Source organism: Sinocyclocheilus rhinocerous, unplaced genomic scaffold (assembly GCF_001515625.1).
Source record: "Sinocyclocheilus rhinocerous isolate Xijiao unplaced genomic scaffold, SAMN03320098_v1.1 scaffold557, whole genome shotgun sequence".
Taxonomy (NCBI): Eukaryota; Metazoa; Chordata; class Actinopteri; order Cypriniformes; family Cyprinidae; genus Sinocyclocheilus; species Sinocyclocheilus rhinocerous.
Genome location: NW_015633548.1, coordinates 1,521,156 through 1,544,296, shown reverse-complemented (window position 1 = coordinate 1,544,296; position 23,141 = coordinate 1,521,156). Strand labels below are relative to the sequence as shown.

The 23,141-nt window shown below is 35.4% G+C and overlaps 1 protein-coding gene across 1 annotated transcript in view; it reads left to right on the top strand.

Annotated features, from left to right (window-relative positions):
• Positions 1-23,141, top strand: part of LOC107744568 (glutamate receptor 1-like) — a gene marked incomplete at its 5' end in the record, with an annotated part of 51,982 nt that overhangs the window by 26,448 nt on the left and 2,393 nt on the right. Inside the window, 5 exons of the mRNA XM_016558284.1 lie at positions 11,975-12,173; positions 12,255-12,502; positions 16,829-16,943; positions 19,749-19,883; positions 22,954-23,141. Of these exons, the coding sequence (XP_016413770.1) occupies positions 11,975-12,173; positions 12,255-12,502; positions 16,829-16,943; positions 19,749-19,883; positions 22,954-23,121 (865 nt within the window). The remainder of the gene's footprint in view (positions 1-11,974; positions 12,174-12,254; positions 12,503-16,828; positions 16,944-19,748; positions 19,884-22,953) is intronic.

Genomic DNA, 23,141 nt, shown 5'->3' with positions numbered 1-23,141 from the left:
ATTTAGGCTAAGCATCAACATTCACAAACCACTGTTCACTGTTATTTTCAACAGAAAAGCAAGCATGGGCTGCTGCGTGCATGGTTTGGCATGGCAGAATGCGAGCAGTGCTCCCATATTATCACTAAAATCCTGACATCTCAGTTCATCGCAATCTCATAAAGCTCTGTTATAACACAATGAGTATATGCACACTGAATCTTCCATAATGTCTACACTTTGTGTGTTATAATGAGAGGATCCGTGAGCACGCAATTTCCTGCACTGCACAAGAACTTTTGAGCGGTGAGTGGATTCTAACTTAAACACTTTTGATTGGCCATTGCGTTCCTGAAATCAACAGATTTGCCTGTGATTGTCTTCATTGCTCAACGCGGCAAACACGTGTTATAAATAGAAACTGCCTATGCTTGCTAGTTAATCATTTCTATCTTATATTAGTTGTTTTTGTTGCTTTTGTGCAATAGATGAATAACAATTTATATGTTTTTAGATATTTTATGTTTAGATATTTCTATTTTGTGGGAGTCCCACAAATCATTTTATTCTCTTGTATCCTGCACACACACTCGCCCATCAAATGTTGTCCCGTGCTGCACTCTGCTGCGATGGGTTCCGCGATAGTCCCGCGGGAGTGTTGGTCTCTACACGGAAGGTGCCTATTAAAATTTTAAAATAGAGGCTCTGGACTCTGAGCATAACTTGTTTTTCAATAACAAACTATAAAATATTTTCTATAAAAACGTTAATGCCCTGGCAGTGGCAAAAAGGTTTTGTTTTTTTTTTTGTTTTTTTTTTTTCATTACATTAATGTTTAAGTTGAGATTTACAAAAAATATTTTGACTGCTACTATGCAAAAGGAATACTGCTGTAAAAAAGCACCTTATTTGTTTAAAGTGTTTGCAACCAAATGTTATTGCACTTTTGTTCATATAGCAGTACTTTTAAAATAAAAGTGCACAATACACTACTTTTGAATTCATTATTGAATTTTGTGCATAACAATTGCGATTAATCGCAGAAAACCATGCGATTAATCGCGATTTTAAAAAAATTTAATCGTTGCCCAGCACTAATAAATATATACCCTGGACTACAAAACCAGTCATAAGTACCACGGGTGTATTTGTAGCAATAGCCAACAATACATTGTATGGGTCAAAATTATTGATTTTTCTTTTATGCCAAAAATCATTAGGATATTAAGTAAAGATCATGTTCCATGAAGATGTTTTGTAAATTTCCTACCATAAATATCAAAAACTTAATTTTGGTTTGTATTGTGCATTGCTAAGGACTTCATTTAGACAACTTTAAAGGCGATTTTCTCAGTATTTAGATTTTTTTGCACCCTCAGATTCCAGATTTTCAAATATTGTCCAAAGAAATCTGAAGGGTCTGGAGAGATTCTGTATGAAGGAATGGTCTCTGATCTCCTGCCAGATGTTCTCTAAACTCTTCAGGCATTATAGGAGAAAACTCAAAGCTGATCTCTTGGCAAAAGGAGGTTGCAAAAAGTATTGGATAAAAGGGTATGATTAATTGTGACCAATGTGTATTAGAGAAAACATTTATTTCATAATGAGATTTCTCTCCCATTTTAAATTCTTATTCTCTAATGAAAGGTTAGATTTTAGTAACTTTTTAAAATAAAATTTTCACAGCCTTCTTTGGTCATATTTACCAAGGGTATGAATAATTTTGAGCACAACTGTATATATTAAATATATATAGTAAATATATAAAATTGCATTAAAATAATAATACAATTATAATAAGATATAATTATATACAATTACATAAAATTCTGTATAATATTTAAAAACAGAGTAGAATTCTATAAATAGTATATATTATTTACTGTATATTTATAAAATTGGATTATATATGTTTTTCAAAAGACATGTCTTATGCTCTCCAAGGTTGCATTTATTTGATGTAAAATACAGTAAAAAACTAATGTTGTGAAATATTATTACAGTTTAAAATAACAATTTTCTATTCTAAAATATATTTTAGAATATATAAAATATAAAATATTTCAGCATTGTCACATGATCCTTCAGAAATCATTCTGATATACTGCTTTGGTGCTTTAAAAAATGTGTTTTTATTATACGTTTTGAAAACAGCTGTGCAGCATAATATTTTCATGAAATCCATCACACTTTTTCAGGATTCTTTGATGAATATGTTCAAAAGAACATATATTTGAGAGCATTTATTTGAAATAGGAACATTTTGTAACAAAGTGCCACATAGGGATGCACCGATACCACTTTGATATTTTCATAGATAGAATTCACGTTTTTTTTCATCTGAAACGTGCAGCGATTTATTTTCCAAAGCCACTCATATAATGCAGAAACACTCATGAAGCAAGCAAAACACGCGCAACGCGTGCACGTATTTGTACTGGTGCAGAATGAGAGGGACAAGTACAGTACAGCCTAGCGCATTTCACACAGGCTGTTAGTTAGATACCAGTATCGGTATCGGTGCATCCCTAGTGCCACAGGAACTACAGTATGATTGTCAGCACTAGTTATGAAAGTTAAGTGTTCAGATTCACATATGTACATTTTTCTAAATCTTCCCAGTGACTTCATGATTCATTGACTCTGGCAGAAATCCCCCGCAGCCCCCAGAAAGAAATGACATGCTTTCAGTCACAGAGCACATTGTCCCTTGTGTCATGCTTGGTTTGCTCCTCTGAGCTCTGCTGTACTTCCGTCACTTGGCTCGTTTTGTTCATCTATGTTCCAGAAGCGCACAGCAGGTCGGTTCAGGTGATCTGTACTAAGAGCAGAACGGATCTAGCTGTTGAGTGGTTGATGGATCCTGTTACACTGATGATGGCTCTCACAGGACAAGGATCTATTCCATGCCTCCCAGCACCCTGCCCACAATGGCACATCAAACGTAATTTTGTGTCATTACACCGACACACACAACCGCACTCTAGTGGCCCACATCACACCTGCTACAGTGATTAAGTTTGTAGAGGATAAAATATTGTTCTACTTGTCATTTTCAGAGGGTTTTTGTGCATTTCTTTGCTCACTTGACACATCTACCTTTGTGTGAATGACTAAGTGACCCTTAGTCATACTAAGAATAACAAAATTGAAGTGGCTGGGACAAGTTCTGCAAATCATGTGAAGCCTAGATATTTATTGTGCTTCAAAAAATGTGCAAATTTTTTAAATGTTTTTGAAAGGAATCTTTAATGCTCACCAAGGTTACATTTATTTTTATTTAATTAAAAATACAGTAAAAGTAATAATATTGTGTAAGAAAAAAAAAAAATTTTTTTAATGGCTTTGGCGCAATTTTCACAAGCAATTGGTAAATTTTCAACACTCTTAAGTACTAATATCACAACAGATCATCAAAAGTGCACTTTTTTCAAACATTTCAGCATATTTTCAATTGTGTTAGTACAATACACACAATCACAAAATATCCTTTTCACTACACAAAATAAGTGTTTCATCTATATAAATGTTTCATTCACAGTAACTGCCTTTCAGAAAGCTCTTACTAGCAAACTCTTCATTTGCATGACTTCTCATTCAGTTTAATACATGTGTCTATTATTTAATCTAACTCATCTTAATGGTTAATCAGTGAAACATTTGGTGCATCAATAGATATAGATTCAATAGATATATAGTTTCTATAGAACGTGATTGCAATTTAGGGATAACCAAAAATATATATATATATATATATAGTATTATATTTTACAGCTTTTTAAAATTGCTTTGGCGCAATTTTCACAAGCAATTGGTAAATTTTCAACACTCTTAGACGTCCTCATTTGTAAAACCGTGTGTTTTGCTATTTGTGAACATATAGCAGGACACAAGGGAGAGGAACTGATCAGAGATGTTTTCAGAAAGCTCTTACTAGCAAACTCTTCATTTGCATGACTTCTCATTCAGTTTAATACATGTGTCTATTATTTAATCTAACTCATCTTAATGGTTAATCAGTGAAACATTTGGTGCATCAATAGATATAGATTCAATAGATATATAGTTTCTATAGAACGTGATTGCAATTTAGGGATAACCAAATGCAATGAATTATTTTTACACTAAAAGTGATTTTGTGTGTGTGTGTGTGTGTGTGTACCTACTTGCTGTAACCATATTTTGGGGACAAATTGGTACCCAGAAATAAGCAAAACTTGACAAAATCACTTAAAACCTCCCTTTGAGGACGTCCTCATTTGTAAAACCGTGTGTTTTGCTATTTGTGAACATATAGCAGGACACAAGGGAGAGGAACTGATCAGAGATGTATCAGAAGGGAGACAGATGGCATCAAATACAGCATTTTACATTACATTATGCCATTTGATACTGTATATAGAAGCATTACCCTGCTAAAGACTGCACATTACTATAACTCACCCTTCATCTAAAAGAAGTTCAGCTAGAGTATAGATTCAGTCATATGGCACAGTGAGGACATTTACTGCATTGATAGTAAACTCTGTACGAATACATAAGCTTATGGCCATGTCATACCTTCATCACACCTTTTGATAACACACTGGATAAATACTTTTACAAACATTATTGATTTTATGTGAGATATGCAAGTTAGGTAATGTAAGTGTATTCAGGTTTTGAAAGAATGACTAGTGGTGTTACAACTTACAAGTGTGATCCGTTTAAAGTTTTGTACTAAGAGTTTTGAAAATGTAGACCTTATTTGTGAAAATAGTACCAAACCAGTTTAAAAAACTGTAATATAATTATATTTTATAATTATATTAAAATATTTTATTAAATTTTTAATTTACTTAAATTTAAAATATATAATCATAGTTTAAAATATATATATAATCAAAGCTGAATTTTCAGCATCATTACTCCAGTCTTCAGTGATCAATACACTTCAAACAATCTAAAAAATTCAGTAATGAATTGTAAGACATTGTACTCCTTAAAAGATTCAGACGTAATGAAATATGCACATTATATCCATTATGACAACAATTATATTTGTTTAGCAATGCCGATTGATGTTTAAATTCAGCAAGTCTTAGTAATATTCATGCTACTGTGGCGCTTGCTTGGTTTCCTTGATGTTTCATTTAAATTCTTAAAATTATTCTTTGTCTGTCAATATACATGTCTTTCCTTCTTTGTGCTGCTCTTAGCCAAATCCATCATGTCGTATTCAAAGATCTATAAAAACAGAATTAAAAGATACCGTCAGACATGCTTTTTGGGGGAAGATAAAAGTTTGATGAGGTCTGTTTTTTATTGCGTTGTGCAACAGGCCCCCTGAAGAGAGAGAATGAATATAAGAACAGGAGCAGCAACAGTTTTCTTTTAAATTATCTTCAGTGAAGCAGTCCCTGGAGGACTCCACTTAGACTTTGTTTTGCAGTTCTCTCTGCGTTTCCTCCGAGGAGTTACATCGCTTATTAGTTATTTAGAGAAACTGCTTGAGTCAGTGTCCAGTGTTCTGCATATTTACCTAAGCGCTCATGATCTGCCTCACATCAATGAAACAACCTGCGCTATTATCTTGTTTCAGATAATGAAATAACAGAAATGATATGAAGACATGCCCAAAATGCATAGCTTTATTAAAGATTCTACTTTCCCTAATAAACTTATATTTTCCATGTAGCATTAACCTAATACAATGGTTGATCCTGAACTCTTATTTATCAAATAACACACAAAAGAATGTGTTATATCATTTCTTAACGGGATAGTGCACCCAAAAATTATTTACTTAACCTCATGCTATACCAAACCTGTATGACGTTCTTTCTTCTGTGGAATATGAAATATTTTTTTAACTACTTGTGCTGTGCAGTGAAAAGAAAGTCAAACAGGTTTATACAACATGAGTAAATTATAACAAAAAAAATTTTGGATAAACTATGCCTTTAAATATTTGTACCAGTACATTGCAATACCTATTTATAATTACACACAAGATATTTGGTGTTTGCTGTTTTTTGATGAATTCTCTTTGAAGGTATACTTTAAGAGCATACATTTTTATGTATTTATTTACAGACTTCAATTTTTCTACATTTTTTTTAAACACAAATGTCTTTACCATCAATTTAGATCAAGATACTTCAGAATTTGATAATGAATTGTAAGATATTGTACTCCTGAAATGATTCAGACGTAACAGAATATTTTCCCCCACATTATATCCATTATGACAGTTATATTTGTTTGGCAATGCAGATTGATGTTTAAATTATGCATATCGTTTTGTATATACTGAAAAAAAATGAGCATACCTTTTTATTTACAGACTTCAATTTTTCAACATTAGTTAACATGAACTAGTGATGAACAATACTTCTGCAGCATTTATTAGCATTTATTAACCTTTCTTAATGTTCATTTCCATATTTTCTAACATTTTTTTAAATCAAAAGTTGTTAATCTAGTTAATGCACTGAAGGAACATGAACAGTGAATAATTGTATTATAATTTTTGTAAATAATTATTTAAATATAACTATATTAACTATAAATAATTATTTAAAAATAACAATTGTAAATAATTGTTTTTATTAGCTAAGATTAACAAAGGTTAATACATTATATATATATATATATATATACACTGCTTATAGTTCATATTAACTAATGCAATGATTAATGTTAACAAATGAGACCTTATTTTAAAGTGACATGTTAGATATACAGTATTGTCATCTCCTTTACATCATCGGCAGTCAAAGAGCATTTCTGTGTGGGACTTTGGTAGTTCAGAGTTTACAGTAACAGATATTCAATTCAATGACAGAGACAGATGAAAAGAATAAAACATACAACGGACAAACAGTGGACTTCTGCGTGCTGCACAGATGCATGCTGGCCAAATACGAGGTTCAGTCAGTTCAGCGTTGACTGAAAGCTGCTCGGTGACAAAACCCATCTCAGCCGCCTGTTGAAGAGAAGAGAGTGCTGCCATGGCAACGCTGAAAGACATGGGTGTTTCCTCTGGAGTGGCACAGCTCATAGTGTGAGAGCAATGCTGACTGAGTACCACCATTCGTGTTTTTGTGTGTGTGTGTGTGTGTGTGTGTGTGAGAGAGAGAGAGAGAGAGAGAGTGCTGCCATGGCAACGCTGAAAGACGTGTGTTTCCTCTGGAGTGGCACAGCTCATAGTGTGAGAGCAATGCTGACTGTGAGCACCCCCACTTGTTTTTGTGTGTGTGTGTGTGTGTGTGTGTGTGAGAGAGAGAGAGAGAGAGAGAGAGAGAGAGAGAGAGAGAGAGTGTGTGTGAGGCAGCTTTAGTCTACATTATAGGGACCAAATGTCCTGACAAGAATAATAAAAGCTGATATTACCTACAGGGAAACAGCTAGTGGAGGAAATTTGCTTAATAAACATGCAAAGTAAAGAAAATGTAAAAGATGAAAATGTGTGAGGGATAGATTTTGATATAGAAAATGTCATTGACAAGTCAATGAAATGTACGCTATGCATTTAAACCTGTTTTATGTGCTCTATTAATGTGTGTAACGTCATGAGGACATATGGGTTTCATTACAGATCGGTTGTTATGATTTATCAGTGGGTGAGTTGTGTTTTGTAGATGAATATGTGTCTAATGCTGGTTCTGGATATGTACTGTGTGTGTGTGTGTGTGTGTGTGTGTGTGTGTGTGTGTGTGGGGGTGTGTGTGTGTGTCTGTTTATGGCTATAATTTATATAACATGGGAGGGTAGCTTTATCTCAGAAATGGATTTCTTAAGACACTTACACATCCGTCTAAATACAAGACTCTGAGCCAAGCTTGTTTTAAAAAGATCTGTGAGATTTATGAAATTAAAAGTGCACAAATAAACCACAGCAGTTTCATACAGAGTCACATACACGTGCTTGAGAAATGAGCATATTTTGCAGACATTAGGGAAATCTCTCACAGTTTTTCTCTCGTTTAATTGCAGTCGTTTGCTGTAAACGCCATTTGCATAATCATCTCATTCCATACATGCAGAGCGTAAATACTGACCTCGTGAGGAAGAGGAGGTGGCAGTGTGGATTTAAGCATGGAGAGATTTTGACATGTGACCAGGAATGAGATCAGTGTGTCAGCTTCACACCGCTCAAACGGTGCCTGGCAAAAGCTGTCAAACAACATCAGAGCTGTGAGCTGCAATTCCCTCCGCCAGCTTTGAATTTCTGGTGCCCCAGCCTCTTGTGCACATTTTGCCTGTGGTATATTTTCAGAGTTTGACTTGGGGGGTTTTCACAGGCCGCTGATGTTTTGCATGGGTTTAGGAATTATCTGAAAACTGGGAGGGAGACATCAACATTATTAGCTTGACTCATGAATATTAATTAGGTGATTAACTGATTTGCTTAAAATGCAAATACTTTAAGTGGGCACGGGCTATATAAGGATTACTATGCATTAATTGTGTTTTCATTCATTCTGCTGATACAGCCATTTGGCAAAGACTTCTGCTTGAGCTTAAAGCCTTTTTTTTTTTGTACACTGCCGGCTATTTTTTTCTTTGCTGTGTGGCCGAGCAAAGCCTTTTAAATATATGATTATTGCTCAAAAACTGTAGGTCCCTGTATCTCTGTATAAATGTGCTTATGTAAATCAAGAGAATATTATGTTAAATAATAAATGTTACAATTAAATTTAAAAAATACATTCAAATATGAATATATGAAAATATATTAATTTTATTTCTAATCTTTTAATCATCATATATTTTAATCATTATGTAACATGCAAAAGTTTATAGTTACCAGTGTTATTTTAGTATAATTTATATACTATTATAATTACCTTTTTTACATTTTCAGTTTCATTTTAGTTTTGCTTTAAGTTTTAGTCATTTTATGCATTTGTCATTTTTAGTTTGTATTTTATTAAATATTTCAATTTAGCTTTACTTTATTTTTTTTATTTTTTTTTTATTTTAGTCAATTTAGTGCTTCAACTTAAACTTATTTTCTTTTATTTGCAAAAGCAAAATTTCTAATGTTTAAATTTTTTAGGTTTTAGTTCATCTCTAATAAAATAGTTAATCTATTTTATTTTAGACATTAAATCGTTTTTCATCTATTTTATTTCATCTTTTGTCAGTGTAACGTAAGTGTAAGGTGTGTCACGTTTACTGCAGCATTCTTCAGTGTTTCAATTATCAAGCACTTATTAAATCACAATATGGAGACTACTGAAATTACTAATCAAAGACATCATTTAGTATTGAATCATCCATTCTATTTTCTAAGATAAATGTACTTCAGTATGCGTTCGCATTTGATTATCTTGTTATTTGGCAGTTGTAAATATGGCATGCTGTATTTGTCAGAATATGTATCGTGTATTTAAGGGTAATTAGCTAATATGAATTATGAGACTGAATAAATAGCAGACACAACACATCAGCATCTTCATCAGACCAGTTTAGCACTAACTCAACACACTTCGGCAGGTCCTGTCGTGAATCATTTTCACGGTGTAGCCTGGTCACGCTGAATATTGATTTACCAGCGTCATTACATTATAATACTGCTGTGTACTAAACCATTCAGCGAATAAATTTCCCATCTTACACTAGGTGCTTACATAGCTTTCTGTACACAGCTATATTTGTAAACACATTTCACACAATGAAAATGAAAAATAACACGAATAAGAGTCTCAGGTTGATAAATCAATCTCAATAGACCTGTTGACTATCCAGGCCACCCCCTATCAAAGTGGATTCCCCATGTACACGGTTACCCTGGTCTTTACTCCAGCAGAGAGAGAGGATTATGCCGCCCGGCTGCCAGGAACTCAGGGGAGAGCAGCCCTGGTTTTGTTTATGCCTTCTAGGCCTGCAGGTAGACCTTCTAGAACTCCCTCAGAGATGTTAAACTGATCTCATATGCCTGCCTGAGCTTCATTCAGGTCATGCGATTAGAGCCCAACCCCAAAGGTCTGGTTTAAAAAATATTCTTGTCGCATGGTGTTCTGGATTCAGGATTTGGCCAGGGGTGAAATTGTTCTTCCTTTTTTTAACCTTGTGAAATTGAAATTTGTTACCAGTGATATCTCAGTACAGCCCTTGAAGGATAAAATGAAATATTCGTTATGCTCTTTCTGTTAAATATATACATTTATTCGCTCTTTTGACAATCACTGCACATTCACAGGGTTCACAGGTTCTTGCCTTTTCATATTTCTGTTTGTTGCCATCTCGTCAGCCTTTCATCTCACCGGGTTCCGCCTTCCTCCCAGCTTAAGTGATTAAACCGTGCGTTTGTTTTTGTTTACGTGTTTTATCTGAGCAGCTTTGCCTGTTCCACCACACATATCGAACAACTACTTTCCCTGGAACCTTTTTCACACACTGTTTCTTGTTGTACGCTGCTTAGACTCACTTGAGCGAGAGAGGGATTCCTTGGGGATTTGGGCAAATCTGGGTTTTGTTTTTTTTTTCACCTTTTTTTTTTTTCATTATTATTGGTTAAAGTGCAATTACAGTAATAAAATGAGTGCTCTCATCACCATTAATCACTGGCAATTAATATGCATATATTCATTTAACATACTGGCAACTTTCTAAAAGTGCGATTAATGTGCTGCTGGTGAGTCGCATTGTGGTGGGCTTTATCTCGTTTCAGCACATTTCACTAAGAGTTTATAGCTGAGTGGAGACGGAGAGCAGTGTATCAAACAGACTAGACCTCTGACCACTGTAAGCATCAATGTGTGCATGAAGAAGCTACACGCAGGCCAGCGTTTGTAATGCGGTTAGGATATAGAAAATGTTCAGTGCTCCTCAGAATGGGATTTGATTTTTTTGAATGAATACACCTGATAAACTCATAATGGATCTCCATTTGAGCATGTGATTTCCATTAGTTTCTCTGAATTGTTTTAGCAAAACAGATACAAAATATTCAGCTCTTCCTGAATAAAATCCTGGCTGATAAACTGATAATTATGTTCAGGTTATGGCTGATAACCAATAAATGACTAAAATGGCTGATTTCTGAAGGAAAGTGACTGTGAAGCCTGGAGTAATGGCTAATAAAAATTCAGCGCAGGAATAAATTACATTTTAAATGTATTAAAGTAGAATAAATAAATTTTTAATTGTAATAGTATTTCAAAATATTGCTGTTTTACTGTAGTTTTGATCAAATAAATGCAGACTTTCAAAAATTGTCCCGAACCCAAACTTTTGAACCGTAGTGCAAATTAAAAATAAAAACTTAAAACTAAAATCTATCTTTTAAATGCTGTATAAGTGAATTTAGACATTATAGTATTATATGTATACTTCAAAAATATGGATATACATTTTTACATTTGCTAAGGATTTACATGTTTCATTTTGCACAGTACATCTATTGTTTTATATGTGACCCTGGACAACAAAACCAGTCATAAGGGTCAATATTTTGAAATTGAGATTTATACATCATCTGAAAGCTGTATAATTATAAATAAATAAGCTTTCCATTGATGTATGGTTTGTTAGGATAGGACAATACTATTTGAACTATTTGAAAATCTGGAATCTGAGGGTGCAAAAAAATCTAAATATTGAGAAAGTCACCTTTAATGTTGTCCAAATGAAGTTCTTAGCAACGCGTATTACTAATTAAAAATTAAGTTTTGATATATTTATGGTAGGAAATTTGCAAAATATCTTCATGGAACATGATTTTTACTTAATATCCTAATGATGTTTGGCATAAAAAGCAAAATCAATAATTTTGACCTATACAATGTATTGTTGGCTATTGCTAAAAATATACCCGTGCTACTTATGACTGGTTTTGTGGTCCAGGGTCACATATTTGTAAACCAAGAGTGTGTTTTGCACTATGTTTTTTTTTAAATAAATGCTACTTGGTTTGATGTTTGGTTTTATAATACACATGTGTTTTATGTGTACATAAGTTTACTTATTGAAGCCACTATATATGTATGTAATTGCGTTTCCACAGGTCTCTCTCTGGCCGTATCGTGGGTGGTGTGTGGTGGTTCTTCACTCTGATCATCATCTCCTCATACACAGCCAACCTAGCTGCTTTTCTCACAGTAGAGAGGATGGTGTCACCCATCGAGAGTGCAGAGGATCTGGCCAAACAGACTGAGATTGCTTATGGGACTCTAGATGCCGGCTCCACCAAAGAGTTCTTCAGGGTAAGAGGAGACATGAAGTGTTAACCTAAAAAAAAAGGATATTTGTAAATGTATAATATTTCACTTTCTTTCCTCATTTAGAGATCAAAGATCGCAGTCTTTGAGAAGATGTGGTCTTATATGAAATCTGCAGACCCCTCAGTGTTTGTGAAAACCACAGATGAAGGAGTTATACGGGTGAGGAAATCCAAAGGGAAGTATGCCTACCTCCTGGAGTCCACAATGAACGAGTACATCGAGCAGCGCAAACCCTGTGACACTATGAAGGTCGGAGGGAACCTGGACTCCAAAGGCTACGGCATCGCCACCCCCAAAGGATCCCCTCTCAGGTAAAGCCAGCTGTCCACTGTATGCTAACTGTATGGATTTAACCATTGCTTAACTAACTTCTGATGGTGATTCAGTTGTGGTAGAGGCTGGATACAGTACTATAGGGGTTATGGGTGACTATCCATTTTCATACTGCATTTCGTAAGCTTGCAAGCCAGTTCTGAGTACTAGGTTATAAAGGACACAGCAGACTAATGCAATCTGGCATACTTTACTGAATCTGTACAGCATTACTCTATCACTGCAGTCCTGACATCTAAATCAGCTCTTTAAAATGCCAAGTGTGCTTGAGTACACTGCATAGTCTATATGTGCTCTTCTCCATCATTTGATTAATTTTTGCTGACACGATTGCAGGCAAATATTGCTGAGTTTTGCAAACAAGACACATTCTATAATAAGCTTAATTTACATAGAAAAACAACGCATTTGTGCTGAGAATGACTTACTGCGCAGCGCTAAATTTAACACCTGGATGGTTTATGCGGGTGGTTTATGAATAAGATGCAGGCTTTTGCCAAAGTGATGCGGCTGTTCAGTGAACTTGCCTGGTTTCTCTTTTTTGAAGGACTTTTTAATGGCTATATGTGACATCATTAAATAAGCCATCCTTTGAACCAAAGGCGAGGGTGGAAGTACTGTACTAAGCAGCCTCTGCTATAACAGAAGATGCTGTTGTGTGGGTGTACATACTTGTGTGGAGCTGTTCAAAATCCCGCCCGTACCTCATGTTGCTTGAAGGGGTTTTCAGCACACTCCACCAGAAGTGCTTGCATAAGAAACGGCAGGAAAATGATGTGCCCTCTTCAGAAGCTCTTTAGGAAACACGTGTGTTCGCTGTTCTTTCATTAAACAGCAGCTCCGCTTAGCAGAGCCCATTGAGACAGGCTCTTTGAAGCTATAGGTTAACCGAATGCTAATTTCACTTTCCTCCTTCATTACGAATTACGAAAGCTCACAGAGTCTCCTCACAGAGTGACTTGCGCATGAGAGAAATTTGGCAATCAGTTGTTATTCTTATGCAAGCCACTTCTGAAGATGAATGTCGACATTAACACTTTCTTTTATATTCTCTGCAATATAAGGTGAACGGTTGTTATTTCAATTGTTCGCCACCATCATTAACGTCACATTTTTTTGTGCTTGAACATACCCATCTGACTACACCATGGCCCACATGATATTACATTCATTGCAGTGCAAAGGGCCTCACAAGGGCAATTTGGAGCTGTTGAAATAACCTCAATAACTTAAGCTCCTTGGGGAAACGACCTCATAGCAATTGTACAGTCATTTTTTTGGGTCACCTTATAGCAAAGCGAACAGGGGGAGCGCGTGGATGGAGTGGGAGAGAGACATCAGATACAAGATGTAAATGACTGACTTCCATCTGGCCACCTAGGGCAGGACTCAAATTAAATTCAATACTAGCTAGCCATTACTGTGACAGCAAGAGTGAAAGAGGCTTGGAAATGAATTCATGAATGTGTTTCTCTCTCTAGTGAGTTACCAGCTGTGCAGTGTATATTTGATTTTGAGAGAGAGCGACTCCCATACTGACACGTGTTTACATGTACCGGTATATGCTATATGGGCATCTACTGTGTGACTTCATCACGTGGAAGCCAATGGGAGAATTTGCTCTCTCTGTCAAAATTGGTCGACACTGAGAATCTTATGTGAACATCTAGATTGAGTTATGATTTGCTGGACTAAACATGTGCTGCAGTTGTCAAAATATACCATAATGCTCTATGCATTTTCACTAAATTTAGCTTTTTTTTGGCCGCAAATTTTTTTACACTGTCAATTAACTTTATTATTTATAGACATCTGGCACAGATCAAATATTGTTAGGTGCAAAAACGCCTAACTTTTTAGCATCTTATTGATGTATAAACTTAAAATACTTTAAAATAATTTAATTCCCTAATCTGTGAAAAAATACATCGATTTGTACATTATTTCTTTGAGATTTTAAGATTTTAAGATTAGAAATCTCTAAAAATCAGATTGACAAAACTTTCAACTGTTCAACTTAATTCATTTTTAAAATGTAGTTAAATTGATTATAAAAATAAATAAAACGATAAATAATTTTTAAATGCAACATTTAAATTGCATTTTAAAGCATCTTCTTGGTTAATGTAGAATAGTTTAAAAAATTGGATGTGAGATCTGTACATGAGCCATTACAATGTAAATGTAGCTTTAATGACACTGATCATAGCCTTTAATAAAAATCTTTTTACACCTCACTATCTGATGTTACGGTCTGCTAGCCTCATCATGCTTTAATGAACAATTTCTTAACTAAGATGATGTTAATTGAGCTTTTGAACTTGCTTTACTTTTTACTTCACTTTCTGTTTTATGGGTTAATTTACTGACTGAAGAAATAATCAGTTGTTTTGGTGCATTTCGACAGCTGTTCCACATTTTCCTTGTCTTATCTCCAACTGATACCTTAAATCGGTTTGTTTTTCAGTCAAGATGCGACAGCCCTAAAGACTGATGTGTGTGCCCTTTTATCTCTATCCATCTGTGCCCATTCTCTGAGTTTAGTCAATAAAATCATCTCACCATAAGCACTGCCACCTCCTGAAGCAAATGCTCATCCAACTGAATGTAGCTGTTTGTTCCTCATTCCTGAGACACTCTATGACTTCTTTCTGTCTGGTACTTCTGGGATTAGAAAGAATTCCTGGGTTTTATCAAGCCAGACAATCACTCTCCTACACATACAGAGCTGCACACGACATTTGCTCGCGACGCAGATTGGCCAGTCGGTTACATGGGTCGTGAGGAGATGTACGTTTGTGAACTGTATAGGGTGTTCAAGACCTGAGAATGAAAGAGTAGATGAAAAGAGATGAAGAGATAGACGCTTTATAGATGTGGTTCCACATATCAGTCATGTGGGGCAGTGGGATTAAAATCAAAAAATTAAAAAAAAACGTGTTGGTCAAATAATGGTATTGCTTCTTTGAAGCTAAGACAACTTTAGTATAATGTTCATGCTGCTCCTTTTAAAACAATGAAAGTAAATGGTGACCAAGCTCCAAAACTGACAAAAATCACGATAAATGTAGTCCATGTGACATGCATCTAATAAATTATTCATTCAAGAACGTTGTGCTAGTTTACTGCAACGATGGCGATGTGAACTTGACATTCCTTTGAAAATCCAGTGTTTAGTTGATCCTGATAAGCGCTTATTGTCACAATTTTAAACACAGCCGCTTTCTTCTTAAGAAGGTCCATGGGCATGACGTCTGAGGCTAAAAATACCTCTAATGCAATACTCCAGGTTCTAAAGCACATTTGGTTACATTTCATTTTGATGGTCCCCTTTAGACATTCTGTTGACTACTGTATATAAGTAACTCTGAAACTACATTTCAACTAACTCTCATTAGAGTATTAATAGTGTTAGTAGACTTTAAGGTTAGGGTTAGTAGAACAAGTCAACATGTACTTACAGGGTTACTTTTAGTCAGTTTTGGGGATCATCAAAATAAAGTGTTAGCAGATATTAAGCAGACAGTCACACTCACATTCGCACTCCTCAAAAATGACACGTTCATGTCATATATGAATGACAGACATGGATTGTATTGCATGTTAACTTGTTATTAACTTGTTAAAATCCACATTTTATACTAACAAGAAACTATCCTAGTTTTGAGAGCTGTAGTTCAAACCATTTGCACAAATGAGATTTGTGACAACGCACAACTTCTGAAGACTTGGAATATAGTGCACAGTATGAACTACTGTTGTGGTGCTTTTTGTATTTCGACAGCCCTTGGTCACCATTCGCTTCCATTGTGTGCGTGAACATTCTGCCTAACATATCCTGCTGTATTTGACGAATCAAAGAAAGAAAGAGTTTGGTCTAAGTGTGAGTTTTTATTTTGGAATGAACTATCTCTTTAAGAATTAATCTAATGTCTCCAGGCTGTTGTTTTCGATTCACATTGTTACATTCCCCAAAAGGGAAGAGCCAAAAGTGGACACTAAACACTAACGACATCTGCTTTTCTCCTCTATCTAAAGAAGTCTTGTTCCTGGCTTTATAAAACCTGTCTTTCACAAAGGCCACTAACAAATGCATTGTTTTCCATTAATACACGTGTTAACATACTTTATATACAGACTCAGGGCAAAACCACTGCGAATGCCATGTATTTAACATTCCAACCTACATAGAGCAGTGGCTGTTGTGTTCAAACCATTCTGAATCTGTTCTCCCATCACGCTGTCTCTGAAATGGTTTATCTGGGCTGACACTGACCAAAATATTATTTCGTTATCGTTTCAAGAAACCCAGTAAACCTGGCAGTGTTAAAACTGAATGAACAAGGCCTGTTGGACAAATTGAAAAACAAATGGTGGTACGACAAGGGAGAGTGTGGCAGCGGAGGAGGTGATTCCAAGGTCAGCCCCAATGTGACAAACCCAGCGGGTAAAACCACCACTACCATGGGGGGTAACCGGCAACTCACGCCGACTAAACACTCTAGACCAAAACAATCTGTCCTAAACTGAACTTACTACTTACAAATTTTGGCTGACTAATAAATAGAAAGTAAATTTTTAACAAATTATCGCATATCATGGCAACTGGTCAATAATAGCTGACCACGTTCACGTTATTCCAAGCGGAGTGTTTGCGGTCTGCCGGTTACCCAAAGTGATATAATAATACACATCTTGCAGCAGGGAGCAAGGAAGGATCGCTAGATGGAGTATTAACCCATATCACTTTTACAATGAACTACCAACATGTTTCTGATATGTGTGCAGTCAATTAAAAAAGAAAAAGAAACAGAACAGTTAAGTTGATATTGATGGGTATGTGTTTAATGTGTGCTGAATAACATAAAATAACATGGGTAATGTTATTTATGTTATTTTCCTGGTTGAAGAATCCCAGTTAACCTAGCGGTGTTGAAACTCAGTGAGCAAGCCGTCTTAGACAAACTGAAAAACAAATGGTGGTACGATAAGGGGGAGTGTGGAAGCAAGGACTCCGGAAGAAAGGTCAGTTCACATATTTGGTCCTGCTCTGTTCCCTTCAGTTTAGCCCTCTCAGTACCCTTCCAGAAGGTTCAGTTAGGAATCTGGACATGGGCGGCTCTTACTCTCTCTCTCCAGGGTTGTATTCTTTCCTTTGGGAAGCCAGAGGACACATTTTGGTAGTAGAAACTGCATTTTTGCTTTATTAAAATTTTGTTATTTTATTACATTTTGTGTGAAAACATGTTATGCTGATTTGGTGCTAAAGAAACATAATATTATCCATTTTGGAAATAGTTATGCTGCTTAATATTTATTTTATTTTTGTATTTATTTGTAATTTTTTACAAAGCATTAACAACGAGCTTAATGCAATTGCAAAATTCTCCCACAATGAATCAAAATGAAAATATATCAAATATAATAATAAACAGAATAATAATAAATAGCATACAAAATAAGTAAATAAATAAACTTTAGCACTGTACACATTTAAAAATGAGCATATCCATTAGATAGATAGATAGATAGATAGATAGATAGATAGTTAGTTAGTTAGTTAGTTAGATAGATAGATAGATAGATAGATGAAGTTCAAAAAAGTTTGGTCAAAATAGATTTATTTGAAATAGAAATCTTTTGTACCATTATAAAAGTCTTTACTGTCACTTTTATGATAAATTGAATGCATCCTTGCTGTAAAAATTTACCAATTTCTTAAACTGAAGAGGTAGTATATTAGTATACTATTCAGAACGTTTCCAACCATTATTTTGTACTGTCATAAATTACAGACTTTAGGTGTATGTTTATAATAGATTTAGACATTTTGGCAGCATGGTTAAATAGATGTGTTTTTATATATATATATATATATATATATATGCTGACAGTTGTTTTTCCATTTACCTTTTGCATATACAGTATATACACACCTTAAATATGATGCATTTTATATTATTAATTCAAGTGTAAATAATAGTATGTCTAGCTCTAGGAGCCGTGAAGAGAAAGGCCATTATTATAGACTGGATGACTCACTGTATAATACACTCACTTTGTTTAAAATAGCCTGGTGGTCTGAATGGAGCTCTGGAGAGAGACTGGTCGTATTGCTCTGATCATCCGTAAGAGTCAAGCCTCCCTTGTGGTCCTCAGCCTCTGTGTTCTCCCTCCTGTCTGCCCTTGGAGTGTGCATGTATTTGGATGCAAACCCAGTGGACAGCTGTCTGTGCTGTCATAGGCCCCGGCCGACACACACCCCCACCACACCAAAACCCACCTGCATGGCACACACAGACGAAACCACACCTCTCTTATGGGCCTTTCTTAGAGAACCGGTTCCACACCAAGACTGTTATTATATCACCTTTGATTAAGTACAAATCCAAATCTCCTTAGATTAATGACCTGGGCTGCATGGGTGCCAACCTCTAATATCGTCATGTGCAGCTGTGATATTGTATGTGATTGTTTAGTAGCTTGTAAATTAGTGAAGATGCTAATTAGCAGGTTGAATAAGTGAAAAATTAGTCGAAGGTGGACACAGACTGCCAGTGTTAGTGCATGAATGCATGTTCGTAATTGTAAATTAAATTTAACAAATTTAAATTTCATGTTCCTAATTTTAAATTAAATTTGACAGTTTAAATTTTAAATGACAATTTGTGCAATATTTTAACATGCGTTTAACCTATAGTAATTATACCAGTCATTTTTATATAATTGTATTAACATTATATAACTGTATGTACTAGTTAATATTATAATAGCATTTAGTAATAATGTTGAATGATATTATTAGTATTTAATACTAGTATTTATTATTAAAATTATATTAGTTACATAAGTTAACATAATTGGATTTTCATAATGAATATTTCTTTATGAATATCATTTAGCAATAATGCAAGTTCAGCAGTCCAAAACAGAAAATAAATATTTAAATTCATCAATATTCATGATATTTTATACTCAGATGAGCAGGAAACATTTTAAGCAAATGATTATAGCACTACATTTGGTGCCACAGTATTTTTTGCGCTTTATTCAAGATAGTTCTCATTTTAGCTTTTATATTCACTGTATATGTTTAGATTGTTGAATGAATGCATAAATGTGTATATGTAATGTATAGGAATGCTTCAATTGTCTTCGTCCGTGTGAATTTGTTACAATTTTATCCAGTAACTCTCATCTAAGACATTTTTCCTTCTCCTGTAGGACAAGACCAGTGCTCTTAGCCTCAGCAATGTGGCTGGGGTTTTCTACATTCTGATCGGTGGTCTGGGTCTGGCCATGCTGGTGGCCCTGGTGGAGTTCTGCTACAAGTCCAGAACAGAGTCCCACAGAATGAAGGTGTCTGAGCGGGCCGCTCAGGCCTTTCACTGCACCACCTTAGACAGCAGCTACACTGAGCTGCAGGGTTACGGCCTGTACGGTGCCGACACTGTTAAGATATAAAGCACTCTGGGGTAGGAACCTCGAGTACTGCAGAGAACTAGGCCACATCCTGCCCACGTAGCAGCCTAACCTGCCCCCCATCTAACCGTTTCCAGATTCAAAGCTTCTGCTGCCCACTTTCAATATCATCCGTTTCTCTTCACCTCTTCTTTTTCTGTCTCTTACACTTCTATTTTAATAGTAGGGCTGTCAAAAATGTAAATAAATAAAACATTAATTATAAAATAATTAAAATAAATATTTTAATATGATTATTTAATAATGTTAATCAAAATATATTTGCTAAAAATGTCCCCAAATGTAATATATTATTAAATTTAATAGACAATATTTTATGAATGTTTTAATATTTATTGTAAGTAATTATTTTTTAATTAATATATTAAAAATAGTTTTTATTATTTTATCATTTATTTTTAATAGTTAGTGTATGCAAACATGCAGACTACATCTTGACAGCCCTATTAAATACTCTAATTTAATCTCTCATTATTTCTTTCTATCCCTCTATTTCCTTCTCCCTCAGTTTCCTGTTGTCCACTAGCCGCTCTGTCCATAGACTAGAGCTTTGTTTATACACATCGTGTCTCTGTTCATTCATGAAACAGAGCAAGTGTTCCCCGGAGACCCTGCAGGTCTCTGTTTTCCACCATGACTCCAAAAATAGTCAGTCTACACTCATGATTATGCATCAGTCAGCTCGTGAGTGCTCCTTTATACAATAAGACCCATGTCAGATCTTACCTAACGTACTTTTGCTAATGCATAGTTGATTAAAAGTATCTATCATAAACAAGCAATCTACAAGCCTATGGAAGCCTGTTTCCACAGTGGATTTAAAAAAAAAAGGTAACTGCGACTTTTTAACTGACTATTCTGAATTTTTCTCAGAATTCAGAATTGACATACTACATCTATTTTTTATCCTATGGCAAAAACAAGCTTCCCTAACAGGCCAGACTGACAGATCAAAGAAACCCCACTGCAAAAAAAAGGTCCCCAATAAATGTAATCTGTTGCACATATAGATCACACCTCAGTGTGATTTTTGTAATAAGTATCTTTATGACAGACAATTACCCAAAGTAGGATTTGTAACAAGTTTAGCTGGGTATTACACACTCGTGTAATATTATAATAGCAAAGGTTAATATAGATTTGCTTTGTTAATTAAATTGACAGAAGTCACATTTCACAGCTGTTCATTTTTCATATTAGGCGAGCAGGAATCTGAGTCATTATAGGCGAACTAATTAGTCTGCATCAGGCGTATAACTTCATCCCCCAACGCGCTGAAGTGTAGGGCAATGAAATCATTCCTAGATTGGAAAAATGCGATTTAAAGGGACACATCATTAGCCTTGGTTTCAGGCCCACTAGCTGCGACTACAATCGCGGATTGCTCTTCACAACAGCAGCAATAAAACGATGACATTTCTCACTTCCACACCACCGTAGCAAATTAAGCTTGTGTTACATGCCTATCAAGACTGTTTATTGTCTACCCACGTCAGAGATGCTTTACAGTGTCAGCTTTGGTTTTGAGGGCCTAAATACAGTGGTCCTGGGGGGCACAATGCAACAGCATTAGCCAAGCAATTAAAACTTGACAACACAACAGCATTAGCCCACAACACATCTTTAATGCAAATACGGGTCGTTCCCATAGCTTTGAACACAAGTGCTAAATACAGTTATGGGTAGTAAAGCAAGGAATTGCAACCCGAGCTCATTGGAAAAATGTGCCTGTGGTGACATTTCTACTAAATATTTTGCAGCTTCTTGCATGTTTTGCGTCACTTTTAAAGTGAAATGTCCAGTGAGTGTTGCTAAATAAGCATTCAGTTTTATCAGAGACAGATAAAGGTGTCTCTCTTATTACACTGATTGTTGTATGTATTGTGTCAGTTTGGAAATGTCCGGCGCTAAAAGATTAATGCTCTATGTTCAAATGACATACTACATGCTACCCTAAACCTAATCGATTTTAACTAAATGAAATGTGAACAGTGCATTTGTTGAAGGAATGCCATTTTAGCTTGCGTCTACACTGAAAAAAAATGGTATAGGATTTACATTGAAACAACATAACGTAATTGCTAGTAAATTTTGGAAATATTTGCAAAGAAACTGAAATTTTAAAGTGGAAAGGCCAAAATACTATATTTCTTGTAAAACATACTCCAATAATTTTTATTTACAAATGAAAAAAACTCCTCATCCAAAGTGTAACACATTACTAGGTGAGCTACTGAGCAAGTTTACTACAAGAAAGCCGTATATGGAGCTGGTTCTGTGATGCAAATATTAAAATGTATTCATTTTAAAATCATGCATTATGGTAAAAGTGTTTTGTGGTAATAACATAGTATTGTGCAAGGAACCACACAAAAATATGTCTTTATTAATTGATAATATGCCAAAAGTAATACAATTTGTCACTGTTTTATTGCCACTAGTGGACGTTTCAGCTGGAAACTGCAGTGAATTGTATGTATAGGTACATTTTTGGAGTTTTGTACAAATGTAGGTTGGTAGGCACGTTTTCCCAACGAGCCCGTGTTGTGGAATTGGTAGGTTGGTAGAGCAAATGTTGTTATTTAATAGCAATATGGCTAATATTGGATTGTTTCCCAAAATGCATCATTATCGGAAAAGTTTCATTAGTGTTTCATCTGTTTGCTTTGCTAAAGGCATTGTGTTGTGCCCCCCCCCAAGCCACCATGCTGATCAATTACAGTCAGGAAACCCAAAAGATGGAAATCTGTTGGCATAGGCCTGCAGATTAGTTCACTTCACAAATGTTGTCTAACTAATTATCCAGTCATCACATGGCAATGTGCATGCTCCATTAGGCAGATGCTTAAATCATCTTTTACTGTCTCCTACTAAAATTGAGCATCTTTCAAACAGTCCTGTGCGTATTTCCGTATTCCTGTCTAACGCTGTTGTGTCTCCATCCCAGCAATCCATCAATGACGCCATGCGCTGCTCCACGCTGACCAGGATGAGCGGGAATGGTAGCGGCGGGGAGAACGGGCGGATTGTCACACATGACTTCCCCAAAGCTGTGCAGACGCTGCCGTGCATGAGCCACGCGGCGAGCATGGGCCTGGGAGCCTCTGGCATGTGACCATCTTGACGGAGCGGCAC